The sequence below is a fragment of the Kuraishia capsulata genome, genomic scaffold (genome assembly GCF_000576695.1).
Source record: "Kuraishia capsulata CBS 1993 genomic scaffold, Kuraishia_capsulata_scaffold_1, whole genome shotgun sequence".
Lineage (NCBI taxonomy): Eukaryota > Fungi > Ascomycota > Pichiomycetes > Pichiales > Pichiaceae > Kuraishia > Kuraishia capsulata.
The window spans coordinates 2,168,041-2,181,227 of NW_019172950.1; the positions used below are offsets into that span (position 1 = coordinate 2,168,041).

Consider the following 13,187-nt stretch of genomic DNA (forward strand, 5'->3'; position numbering starts at 1 on the left):
TATGAGTATTGTATGCAAGATTCGGATTTCGGCGTTAACATTATGTCCCGCTGGCCGATGTTGTATGGTGAACATTTGTATGGCTCCTGCATATATGCTGGACTGCATTGTAGCACTAGCCACAATTAGGTGCTCAATGCATGGAGTGTGGCACAGGCTAATTATTTACTCGATAATGCGGCTCCACGGTTTTAATGCGAAATTCAGCTATTGTGCTCTGAATTTTTTTTTTCGATATAAAACCGAACGGATATATTGTCAAAACATTGTTTTATCTTGGATGAGGCAATCACTCAGAACTCGCAGTTGAAGTCCATACACCATAATGTCCAAGCTGGAGAGCGAGATCGCCTCTAAGGAGAACTCTGTTGAGGTGAACGATGTATCGGAAGTCGATAGCTCGTCGTCTCAAGACCTCAGTGAACACCATATTTTCCAAGACCCTGTTGTTGCTGAACACTATCGCAAGCTGTATGAGGAGACTCAGTACGAGTGCAGAACTCACTTTGATCCAGACTTCAAGTGGACTGCTGCTGAAGAGAAAAAGGTAAAGTGGAAGACGGAATGGCATGTTGTGTTTTGGTCGTTCATCATGTTCACAGCCCTCGATTTTGACAGAAACAACTTGTCGCAGGCTTTGTCTGATAACATGCTGGACGATTTGGGAATAACTACCAATGATTACAACCTTGGACTCACTCTTAACAAATTGTGTTTCCTGATAGCCGAGCTTCCATCTCAGCTTGTATCCAAGAGAATTGGTTCAGATGTCTGGGTCCCCACGCAAATTGTGCTTTTTTCGATTATTGCCATGACCCAAGCTGCTTTGAAGAATAGAGCTGGATTTCTCGCTACAAGGTGTCTGCTTGGATTCTTCCAAGGTGGTTTTGATGCTGATCTCAGTATCTGGATTTCCTATTTCTACAAGAACAGTGAGTTGCCAATGCGCTACACGCTGTTTTATGCCGGTTACCCACTTACCAATATTTGGTCTTCGCTGTTGTCATTTGCAATCTTGAGATTGAGAGGACACAAGAACTGGGCTGGTTGGCAATGGCTCTTCCTTATTGAAGGAGCATTCACCTTGGTTATTGGTTTCCTTTCCTACTTCTTGATGCCTGCTTCTGCTGTGCAGACCAGAAAGTGGTACAGACCTAAAGGCTGGTATACCGATAGGGAGGAAAAGATTGTTGTCAACCGTGTCTTGAGAGATGATCCATCCAAAGGTGACATGCACAATCGTCGTCCAGTCACTCCTAAAGAGCTCTGGAAGGGTCTGTGCGACTATGACATGTGGCCTCTCTATGTTCTCAGAATTATGTCGGACATTGGAAGTGCACCGGTTAGTGCTTATATGACTTTGACCTTGAGAAAGTTGGGATTCAGTACCCTGAATACGAATTTGCTTTCCATTCCATACAACGTGCTGAACGTAATCACGATGGTTACCGCAGCGTGGTTTAGTCAAAAATTCAACGAGTACTCCTTGATTTTCGTGGGTACCAGTCTTTGGGTGTTGGCGTGTCTTTTCCCATTGAGATATTGGCCAGGTTCTCAGGTGAATGTTTGGCCAACTTACGCAATCTTGACTATCGTTATCGGACATCCTCAGCTCTCAGGTGTGTCTATCAGTTGGACTTCGGCTAATGCAGGAAAGGTGCGTGTTCGTACAGTTGCGGCTGCAGTGGTCACTATGTTTTCTCAACTGGCAACGATTGTCTCGTCTCAATTATACAGAGATGACGATAAGCCTCTGTACCACAGAGGTAATCTGGATCTTATTGGTATTGCCTTTGGCGCGATTGCTGTGGGTATTATTACCAAGTTTTATTACATCTGGAGGAACAAAAAGCGCGAAGAGGTTTGGAGCCAGATGACTATTGAGCAAAAAGAGGAGTACATTACTACTACTACGGACGAGGGAAACAAGAGACTTGATTTCAGATTTAAGCACTGAATTCAAATAGGGCGTTCTATTTATACGTGTTCATATAATCACAAAAATGTGAGACTTTATTATAAATTTTCAATTTGTCTTTTTTTCCAATGCACCGCCGTACTCATATAGCTTAAATGTACAGAATCTTAAAACGTGATACTTTTTAAACTACCGTAATTCCTTTTTTTAACTCGAGAAACTGTCCAAATATAAATACAAAATCGAGTAATAATCTTCAACTGCTAACCCATGGTTTAGGTTTCAAATTATCGTCTTCCACGTCCCACATACTAATCAAAACTTTCCTGTCTCCTCCCGACCATGGCAATCTGCCGTGCGAAGCTTGATAATTATCAATCAGCACAATATCACCTTCTTGCCATTTGTGATAGACCTCTGTTTCCAAAGACAACTCATATATTTTTCTCAAAACATCATCAGGAACAGCCTCTCCATCTTGGTAGTATGCTTGAGTATACTTGGCAGCGTTCGAGGTGAGAGTGTACTTGGAGCTACTTCGGCTTTCACTGTCAAATAGCTCCCCCGCAGACAATAGCAGACCGTTGAACCAAACCGGCTTACCAGTTACTGGATGAACACGGAATGCTGGTATAGACTGCGTGACTTCCAGGTCGTTATTATCAAGCCATCTGAATTCAGGAGTTATTCTTCTTACCTGCTTTTCGGCCTTGACTTTTTTGACCTCTATAGAGTCGGTCTGCAAAATTTCTTGGCCAAACCCCAGTGGGTCTTCCCACGTAAACTCATTACCGTTGATTTCATTTCCCTTTGCCGGGTGCAAGTAGCTACCCTTGAGGCCTCTCTTGGCAAGCTCCGAGACAATCTCGGGGTATTTAGCCTGCAAACGGTTGAACAAATCACCTTGATGTGCTAATGGGGTCTCCCCTCCCTCAGGAGCTGCTACGTTACCGAAAAAGTGAATGTTCGAGGGGAACCTAGTGTATCTGGCGTATTCACTGTGCTGGTACAGCTTCCTGTCTGGAGGGGATTCATTTGCTGTGAAAACATTCAATCCCTTCTCAACTCTGATACTTGCTCTTCCGACTTCCTCGTAAGGAACTCTCCCTCTAGACCTCTCAATAGCATTGATGATTTTGGAAAAAGCCTCTGGGGATGAGTCTCCCAAACCTCGCAGTACCAATACTCCATGATCCGTGAGCAGCTGGTCGATCAAGCCAGTCTTGGAAGCGTTGGACAGGAAGCCAACAATGGTATCCAGGGAAAGTTTTCCTTCGGACTGGTCTAGTCTCAAAAAGTATGGAAACTCTTTACCATTGACAAATTTGGGGTTCCTTATTTCCTCTTTTGAGAAATGAATGGAGTGGCCAGCATACTCTCCTGATAGGCTTATAGGTTCTGCGTATGTCATCCTGAGTTGTGTGACCACTTGTTTAAAACTTGATCTCCACTTACTAGAAGGATTTTAATGCAGACTTTCAACAAACCTTATAAATTTGCTTTTGAAATAAAACTGGTGATTTTACCATCGGAACGCTATCTCCGATTATGACCATGGCAAGGTATTGCGAGATTTTCAATCGAAGATACGTATGCTGTGGCGGACGCTGGCGCGCAGTGGATGCAGCTCGTCTGCATGCAATGCTGCAAAGAAAGCTATTCGGAAACAGAAAAGTCAAGATTGAGAGATTATAAGATATGGTGGTGAAAAATAACAATTTAGTACAATCCTATAAACAGCTAGAGACGCTAAGTTCAATATAAATCTTAACCGGTCCAGTATTCAAATCCGGGAATATTTGCTCCCCATTTGTCACGAATGTGCCTGGCAGGATTCTCCTTTCCGAAATTGTCAAAAGCCTCTAACTCTTCTTCGGTGAGAGGAACTAATCTGATAGAGTTCCTGATCCTTTCCGTATTGATAGAGCGAGGAATAACTGATCTTCCTTGCCTGATATGATAAGAAATCAGGACTTCGTTGGGAGTAACGTTGTACTTCTTGACTGCCTCTTGCACAAGAGGTATTTTCAGGTTCGGTGCACCATTAGCTCCCAATGGAGAATAAGCCGTAATTAAAATACCTTTTGACTCAGCATAATTGACGATGTCTTTCTGGGGAAGATGTGGGTGGAGTTCAATCTGGTCAACTGCTGGGACTACTCTCGCGACCTTCAGCAATTCTTCCAGATATGGAATCGCGTAGTTCGAGACTCCAATGGCTCTGATTCTCTTTCCCTTGTCTTCAAGATAAAGGTCTTCAATGTTCTTGTAGCCCTGTAGATAATGTCCGTTTTCGTCAAAAAGGTACTCGCCATTTTCATCTACTGGGAGTTGAACCAAATCGCCGTTCTCTTCGTAAACTTTCTTGAATGCAAGTGGCCAGTGTTGGAGAAGCAAATCAACATAATCAACACCCAAACGTCTTAGAGATTCCTCAAAGGATTGCTTTGGGATATCCCAATGGGTGGGCCACACCTTCGTAGTGATGAAAAGCTCTTCTCTGGTGACAACGCCTCTAGCAAATAGATCCTTAAGAGCTTCTCCGATATATCCTTCTGAGCCATATCTCCATGCTGTATCAATGTGACGATATCCAGCCTCGACCGCGGCTATAACGGCTTCCTTCGTCTTGGGTGGATCAGCCCTATTGGCCGTACCTGAGGAGGTCAGTTAAAGCAAGGGGGGAGCTTCAAACACGAATGCAAAACTTACCAAGTCCCAATGCCGGGAAATCAGCTCCAGTATTGAGCTTCAATCTAACCTCTGTTGCTTTTTCAAAACTCATTTTGAAAATGGCACTCAAAACGTTAAGAGAAAGAAAGGGAAGAAACCGTCGAGATACTTCATGGATGGGAGTTATAACGAGAAGGGAGACGAAAATGTTCCAGACGCACCTCATGCATGGTCTGCAGCTCCTGTGCCACACTTTATAATACGCATGGCTGAATCGATGGTGTGATTTACTCTCTCGTTTCTAGCTTCTGTGAGGAAAAAATTGGCCTTTATATATATTTGTTTTGTGAACAAAAATTCACACTCGAAATCTCACATTCTTTCGAGAAATAGCACGCTAGAATGGGATCCACGGTTACAGAAACAGAAGTGAGATTGGGAAACCTTAAAATGACCTCAGAGGCAGAGGTCAAGCCTCCAACGCTCTCTCTCCAAGCCAAATGGCAACCTCCTAAAGAGCCGTTAAAACCCACAGGAGCTTTGGATCGGTTCTTCAAGCAATCGCGTGAGCAATTGACGCCTGCAATTGGTGACCAGTATGCGTCCGATGAGGTCCAGTTATCGAATATACTTAAAGCTCCAAATGCTGACGAAATCTTGAGAGACCTTGCAATCGTGATTTCACGTAGAAACGTGGTCTTTTTCAAAAATCAGAACCTAACTCCTGCAGAGCAAAACTATTTGGTGAACAGACTAGGTCAGCTTTCTGGAAAGCCTGCCACTTCTGGACTGCACATTGATCCAAATACGCCTGAACACTCTCAATACGGTGATAATATCTACGAGGTGACCAGGAGAAGAAATGACTATAGTCAGGGTACAACTGCTCCTTTGAAAATCTCTCGCTCGTCTCAATCTTGGCATACCGAGTAAGTATCGCGTCAAGCCTATTTTCTGCTTTTCAGCACTAACCTGCTTTTCTTCAGCATATCGTATGAGCAGATCCCCTCAGATTACGCTGCCATGAAGGTGGTGCTACTCCCCGAAAACGGAGTTGGCGGAGACACAGTTTTTGCTTCTGGCTATTATGCATATGAGAAGTTATCCCCCAGATTTAGAAAGCTTGTTGATGGGCTTCAAGCTCCTCATGATGGCTACAGAATGAAGCAAAACGCAACCAACAGATTCCGTACAGAGAGAGGTGCACCAGAGAACAACAACAATATGGATATTGTTGCTGTTCACCCAATTATAAGGACAAACCCTGTGACCGGATGGAAGTCAATTTACCTGAACAAACAGACTCCATACATAGAAGGCGTGACTCAAGAGGAGTCCGATGCCATTCTCGAGATCATCAACAGAGCGTATATTGACAACCACGATATACAAGTCAGGTACAAATGGGGAGAGAATGATATCGCTCTGTGGGACAACAGATGCTCTGTGCACACCGCAACGTAAGTTATTTTCCAAACTTGCAAAATTTCAAAAATTACTGTTACTAACCAATGCAATTTAGTGTTGACTACACCTCAGATAGGTTTGCTCTCAGGACTCTATCCTTGGGAGAGAGGCCATACTTTGACCCCAATTCTAAGTCGATATCTGAGGAATAAAAAGATCACGATTTGGCTGTGCAAAACTGGGCTACATAACTTCAGTGGAAATTTACGAAGTTCGGATATGTTAAGGACTACTTTGGGACAGCTGTTATACAGTCAAACCCCAATTGATAGTGAAAATTGAATTTTATGTTTATCGTTAAAAGTTTTTTATGAGATTACACCTGTTTATCATCTGTAGAATTGAATTTGTGACGCGCATTCATGATTCCTCTTTTCCAGTATGTATACTAAATAGTAGTCGGTATTCTTCTAATCCCGAGATTCCTCATCTTCCAATTCCCCCTCTTCTTCTCCTGACTCTGCAATATCTTCTTTCTCCACACTAGTATTAGAATCCTGCTCTGATTGTGCTTCTGCCTCCAGGTCAAATGACCCTGGGTCGCTTTCCTCGTCTTCGTCGGCATCGTCTTTTGCATTCAAGGCTTCCTCGCCAATGAGAGCCTGCAGTCTGGATACAAAAACACTCACTGCTGTTTTGGCAGGTTTCGTATACGCCTTAGTTCCTTCCAAGAACTCGCTCTCCATCATCTCCACTGCTCTCAGAAGGTCCACTAGTCTATTTTGAACAACCGACTTGCCAATGTAGATTTTTGACAGAGCTGTCAACGTGGGAACCAAATACTTCTGGTTAGTGTATAGTCTCTCTTCTGAGCATACCGCTTTGAGCACATTGGTGACGTACAAGATGTGGTTAGTGCTGGATTCCAGGTCGGGCTTGGAGATATTGACTACCCTTGAGGGATCAGTCCATGCCGTAAACTGGTGCAGCACAGTGGTGACATCTGTGGTGGGTTTGATTCCGTCTTTGTTTTCCTCCCAATTCAAAAATGTTCTTCTGATGGCATCTCCAGCCACTCGACACATCCTCTGTTGATGGTTGAGATGCGAATACGAATATGTGGGTATGCAGAAGGCTAGACACTGCTTGAGTGTCTCGTTGGCGTTCACTGTTGGATTATACCAAGCCAACAACGTAGTCTCGAACAATTCATCATCAGTGAGCACGTCTGCCAGGAACAACTTGAAAATAGATTCTCCTGCGATTGCTTGTAGTTCTGGCTTTGTATCATCTCTTAAAGTACGATAATACGTTCTTGCGAGTGACACCTCCGTGATAACCTTCATGGAGTCCGTTTGTGGGACTTCACCGGGTTGGAGAACAATGGACGAAGTACCGTGGACAGCAATGATATCAGTTAAGCTTTTCAAGGCAATAGCTCTCATCTCTAGGTGGCGATGTGAGATTGCGACCGAATCGTAAAATGCTGCTTTGATTGCGTATTCCTCGTTCAAAACGGCCCGGAGACCAATGCAGTAAAGAGCCAATTCCGCAACCTTCTCATCTTCGCTCTCGAAGAATGGTTCCACCACTGTAGCCATGAGCGAGTTCAAGGAAATACGGTCCTCCTCTTTTTCCAGAGAGCCTAACATGCACTTGATAATTATCAAGATGTATTTGACTGCTTCAGTAGGAACCTCTTTCAAGGATTCAACAGCAGTCTGACGTGGATCAGCGAGTATGGGCTGCTTTGACTGCTGACTAGGAACATCCTCTTCGTCTTGTTTCTCCAACGAGCGATTAGGCATTTCAGAAACGGCAGAATGGAATGTGGCATCAAAGTCATCGTCTTCAAGATGGGAATCTCTGATATCAGCCACGATTTCGACAAGCATCTGACAAAAGTCTCTCTCATTAATGGAGATCTTCTTGATCACCTGGATCAACGACTCCACCTGATTATCGGTCAGCATATGCTCGCTCAATGACAACCGTAATACCTGCAAGATCTCACGTCTACCAACTTCGTCTGATAGGTCATAGTTTATAGCCAACTTCAGCAGCTGCTCTATCACATAGTCTACCTCGTTAGCATCCATTGGGATGTCGCTTACTCCTTCACCAGGATCAGCCTCGCGACCTTCGATCAACTTCTGATTGTCAAGTCTCAGATTCATGTATTTCTGTAGCAATTTCGCTAGTTCAACCGCCTCGGGAAAGTTTTTGTCTATTGACTCTTCCATGTTCTTTTCGGTGCAATAATCGTAGTAGACTTTGCTGAATAGGGCAGTCTCGGGAGTCAGGTTTTGCCAGAATTGCTCAGAGAAATCAATTTTGATGACGATGTCTGCTCTGTTACTAAGAAAGCATTTGATTGCAGTTTCAGCCACGGAACTGGTAGTCACATGAAGTCTCTCCAGAAGTTCCATAACATTTCCGTTCACGCTTTCCAGCCAATCATAGCAAAACAGCTTTTCAGCGGCCAGTCTAACTGATTCTTCACGATCATTTAGACCCCACGAAAGTATATCATTTCTGGTTTCAGCATCTAGTTTTACCTGTTGTAAAAGCTGCTTCACCACAGTTGTATAGAAGAACTTCCTCACTGCCTGGTTTTCGTCCCTGGCCCTCATGATGATTCGTGACTTCAATTGCTCCGTCTTCTGAATATGCATCAAAGCTATCCTTCTCACTTCTGGGCTGGGATCATTTTCCATAGACTCCAGTATCAGTTTGGATGGGTCTACAAGTGACTCGTTCTCGTCTTCCTCGTCAACAGATCCCTGAAACATTGCCATACATGAAACAGCTTGTATTCTGACGGTAGCTTCGCGGTCTCTCAGTCTCGAACTAGCGTGCTCGGTCAATAACTCGTAGAGCTCGTTGTTGATGGAAGACATGTGGTGAACTATGATAGATATCAGCTGGAAAACTCTGAAACGAACCACTTTGTCTTTTGCACTTGTTCCCTGAAGAAGATGGCGAATCATGGTATCGGTCAATACAGCAACAGGATCAGCCTTCTCATCGTCCTGGTCCATTTCGTCTTGTGAATCCTTTTCAATGGCCTCCACAAACGAACCAATCAGTCTGAAAATCCGATCAACAGCTGTCTGACCTTTCTTCACGGGTAAAGCCCTGTTGATGATGTCACAGAATGCTTCACTGAAGTTCTCCAGAGCATCTAAGGTGAGAGATTTTGCAAGAAGAGCTTGAAGAACTGCCAGCAAACGCTTGTGGGTTCCCAGAGAAGCCTGGCACTCCTGGAAAACAAGACCCAACGAGTAAATGACCTGATCCACAGTCTTCAATTTCTGGACCTGCTTGACAGTAATGTTTGAGTCCATTGAACGCTCGTGTTTGGATAAAAGAACAAAAGATAAAGACAAAGGTAACGCGCATGTAAACAAACAAGGCCTGGCGATGACATCGTTATGTAGCCCTGATCTTTCACAAGCCAAATTTTTGTATGCCTGAATTGTACTACTTTCTGTCCATACATATAATACACCAGGGACACAAGCCAAAATGACCAGTCTGCACCCGCAATTGTCGGTTTATAATCTGACATTGAAGCATCCCACGTCCTCTGTCAGAGCCATTGCTGGTAGTTTCTCTGGGAACAAGCGCCAACAGGAGCTGGTGATAGCGCGCTCGTCTTCTCTGGAACTGTGGAAAGTAGATGCAGACTCGGGAAAGCTCTCAAAGCTTTTCGATCAGGAATGCTTCAGTATTATAAGGGCTATTTCTTCCTTCAAGACTCCGGGATCTGCTCAAGACTGTTTGATACTGACATCTGATGCTGGTAATGTTTCGGTCATTCAACTCAATCCCAAATCTATGCGGTTCCAACAAATACAAAACGAGCCCTACTTCAAATCGGGGATACGAAGACTTTCGCCAGGTGCTTATGTTGCTGTTGATGGACGAGGAAGAGCTGCCATGCTTGCGGCAGTGGAGAGAAACAAGCTGGTGTACACGCTTCGCCGAGATGAGAAGGACAAGTTGATAATATCCTCACCTCTGGAGGCTAATAAGAATAAAACATTGACTTTTGAGGTTACTGCCCTTGATGTCGGATTTGAAAATCCTCTATTTGCTGCGATTGAGTGCGATTATGGGTTGTACGAAGGCAAGAGTATCAGAGACGAGAATGGCGATTTGAATTACTCCAGATTGCTGACGTTCTACGAGCTGGATCTCGGCCTGAACCACGTGGTTCATAAGAGCTCTTTGGAGATTAGCCAATCTGCGAACTTCCTACTTGCGGTTCCCGGTGGTTCTGATGGTCCTTCGGGTGTGTTACTGTGCTCAGAAGGAATGGTCCAGTATCAGGGTCTACAAAAAAGAGGCCATTTCATTCCTATTCCGAGAAGAAAAGGAGACCAAACTCCCAGATTTATTGTGACTGGTGTTTGCCACAAGATGAAGAATTCTTTCTTTGCTCTCTTACAAGATAATAAAGGCGACTTGTTCAAGGTGACCCTTCAATACGACTCTGAGTCTGGCGATGTGGAGTCCTTACAGATTGCCTATTTCGACACCATGCCTGTTTGTACTTCCCTGGTGATCTTCAAATCTGGTTTTATGTACGCAGATTGTGAAGTTGGTGATAAGTATCTCTACCAATTCGAGAAACTGGGAGATGACGAAGCCCGTGTTTGGCGTTCTACAGAATACCCTGATGATATTGCTGTTCTTGAGGATGAAGATGTGGAATTTGAGGTGAGACCTCTGGATAACCTCACACTCGTTGATATTGTTCAATCTTTGAATCCGCTCATCGATTCTAAATTGGTTTATGAATCAGGCCCAACAGATTTCCCCACGGTTGTGAGCATATGTGGATCAAGTGCGAGATCGTCCGTCAAATTCTCAAAGTACGAGATTCCTTATACCGAGCTTGTTTCCACAGAATTGCCAGCTTCTGCTGAGAAGGTCATGACAACCAAGATACGTTTCGATGATGAGTATGACAGGTATATAGTTCTCTCGTTCGAGGATGCCACATTGCTTCTGAGCATCGGTGAAACTGTCGAGGAAGTCACAAACACAGGATTTGTTACTGATGCACCAACTATAGCTGTCCAGCAAATTGGACGATCCTCTATTGCCCAAATACATCCGGATGGTATTCGTCATGTTACGTATCTGGACGATGAATCGGATCCCAAGGTGGTGGATTGGTTTCCACCAGCCGGAATCAAAGTTCGCGTTGCTTCTACGACCTCTTCTCAGGTCATTGTGGGTCTCTCTAACAGAGAATTGGTATATTTTGAGACTGACGAATCCGATCAGCTGATCGAGTACAATGAAAGAAAAGAGGCCAGTGGACAGATTCTGTCTCTATCTTTGGGTGATATTCAAGAGGGCAAGCTCAGATCTCCATTCATAGCTGTCGGATGCAGTGACAACACTATCAGCATCTACAGCACCGATCCAGAGAGTACGCTGGACATGCTGGTGCACGAGAGTTTGAGTGGTTCGCCAACAGATGCGTTGATAACATGGATGGCAGATTCTCTTAACGGCGAACTTGCGGTATCTCGGTCTCTGTACTTACATTTGGGACTGGACAATGGTATCTACTCCAGGCTCGCCTTAGATCCGGTTAGTGGAGCTCTTTCTGGTCCTCGAAACATATTCACAGGGCCTAAAGCAGTCAAACTGTCCAAAGTTTTTGCATTTAATCAGACAATGGTCGCAGTTGTTTCGTCGAGGTCGTACCTCAGTTTCTTGTCACCATCTGGTTATAAGACAGTTCCAATAGCGGGCTCTACTTTTAACTCCATCCACGGATTTCGAAGCGAAGATTGTCCGGAAAACGGGTTTATTTCGGTTCATGGCAATCAGCTCACGATTTTCACCGTCAATAACGTTGTGAGTACTCTCTCAATCGAAAGCGTATCCTTGAAATACACACCCAAGTGCATGCTGGATACCTATGATGACAACGGACTGGTTTATGTGGGGCAAAGTGAATCAAACACAGAGACTGAACAGCCTGAAGAGGCTGTCTCTAATTCAGAGATTGAAATTCCTTTCAACGAAGAGGAATCTGACTATTTCCAGCAATTTGGATACAAACTTTCAGCCGATCGAACGGCTTCATGTGTGCAGGTCATTTCGGTGAGGGAAAAGCGTGTCATTCAGACGATTGAACTACTGGAAAACCAGACCATTACCAGATGTGCTAGAGTGACCTTCAGTTCAAAGGGTCAAACATATCTCATATTGGCCACTTCTAGCAACCAAAGGCTTCTTCCCAACGTTAACGATGGTGGATTCTTGAGGTGCTATAGCATCTTGAAGAATGGGACTCTTGAACTTGTCCATATCACCAAAACAGAAAATTCTATCTATTCGGTGGCGGAATTCCAAGGAAAGCTGATTGTGGGCATGAAACGCATGCTCGTATTGTACGATATTGGCCAGAAGCAATTGCTGAGAAGAGGAGTTCTAGATACCGGCTTGAACCAGATAGTTAGCATAGTGAGCCAGGGTTTCAGACTGGTGGTGGCCGACTCCAGAGATAGTGTGAGATACGTCGTTTACAAACCCGCTGAGAACATTTTTGTGCCCTTTGCTGACGACACCATTCCAAGACACACCACTTGCATTTCCATGCTAGACTACGACACCGTTGTTGGTGGAGACAAGTTCGGGAACGTGTGGACTTTGAGATGTCCTAGTGATATTTCAGGAGCCTCAGATGAAGATGGTCATGGAACAAACATTTTGGCAAAAGATTCATTTTTGGAAGGAGCACCGTATCGCCTGGATAATTTGACCAACTTCTTCCTCCAAGACATTCCCACCAGTTTCAACAGGGGCTCTGTTGCTATTGGTGGAAGCGAAACTGTGGTTTATACTGGAATTCAAGGAACCATTGGAGTTCTGATCCCATTGACTTCGTTGTCTGACGTAAACTACTTTTTTGCTCTTGAGAAGTACATTGCGGAGGAGTTTGAGGAGTCATTGAACCTCACTGGAAGAAGTCATCTGGCTTATAGAGGATATTACACTCCAAGAAAGGGTGTTGTTGATGGTGATTTGCTGGAGTGCTTCTTCAAGCTGGCTGATGGACAGAAGGTCAAAATTGCAAATAAGATGGACCGTCTTCCCAAGGAAGTTGAGAAGAAGATCTCTGAGATGAGAAGCAGATATGCGTTTTAAAGAGATGCATTAT

At 44.3% G+C, this 13,187-nt stretch overlaps 6 protein-coding genes across 6 annotated transcripts; 3 read left to right on the forward strand and 3 right to left on the reverse strand.

Annotated features, from left to right (window-relative positions):
* Positions 1–325: 325 nt before the first annotated feature.
* KUCA_T00001175001 (uncharacterized protein) lies at positions 326–1,957 on the forward strand (the record flags this gene model as incomplete). Its single annotated transcript, XM_022605786.1, has 1 exon — positions 326–1,957. The coding sequence occupies one exon, from the start codon at positions 326–328 to the stop codon at positions 1,955–1,957; it is 1,632 nt and encodes a 543-aa protein (XP_022457220.1).
* A 217-nt stretch (positions 1,958–2,174) lies between these two features.
* On the reverse strand, positions 2,175–3,329 carry KUCA_T00001176001 (uncharacterized protein; the record flags this gene model as incomplete). Its single annotated transcript, XM_022605787.1, has 1 exon — positions 2,175–3,329. The coding sequence occupies one exon, from the start codon at positions 3,327–3,329 to the stop codon at positions 2,175–2,177; it is 1,155 nt and encodes a 384-aa protein (XP_022457221.1).
* Positions 3,330–3,685: 356 nt separating this feature from the next.
* On the reverse strand, positions 3,686–4,703 carry KUCA_T00001177001 (uncharacterized protein; the record flags this gene model as incomplete). Its single annotated transcript, XM_022605788.1, has 2 exons — positions 3,686–4,575; positions 4,631–4,703. 2 exons carry the CDS (start codon positions 4,701–4,703, stop codon positions 3,686–3,688), a joined length of 963 nt encoding a protein of 320 aa, XP_022457222.1.
* A 338-nt stretch (positions 4,704–5,041) lies between these two features.
* Positions 5,042–6,210, forward strand: KUCA_T00001178001 (uncharacterized protein; the record flags this gene model as incomplete). Its single annotated transcript, XM_022605789.1, has 3 exons — positions 5,042–5,520; positions 5,578–6,051; positions 6,114–6,210. The coding sequence occupies 3 exons, from the start codon at positions 5,042–5,044 to the stop codon at positions 6,208–6,210; spliced, it is 1,050 nt and encodes a 349-aa protein (XP_022457223.1).
* Positions 6,211–6,468: 258 nt separating this feature from the next.
* On the reverse strand, positions 6,469–9,345 carry KUCA_T00001179001 (uncharacterized protein; the record flags this gene model as incomplete). Its single annotated transcript, XM_022605790.1, has 1 exon — positions 6,469–9,345. One exon carries the CDS (start codon positions 9,343–9,345, stop codon positions 6,469–6,471), a length of 2,877 nt encoding a protein of 958 aa, XP_022457224.1.
* A 181-nt stretch (positions 9,346–9,526) lies between these two features.
* KUCA_T00001180001 (uncharacterized protein) lies at positions 9,527–13,174 on the forward strand (the record flags this gene model as incomplete). The annotated part of the gene is made up of 1 exon (XM_022605791.1): positions 9,527–13,174. One exon carries the CDS (start codon positions 9,527–9,529, stop codon positions 13,172–13,174), a length of 3,648 nt encoding a protein of 1,215 aa, XP_022457225.1.
* Between the last annotated feature and the right edge of the window lie 13 nt (positions 13,175–13,187).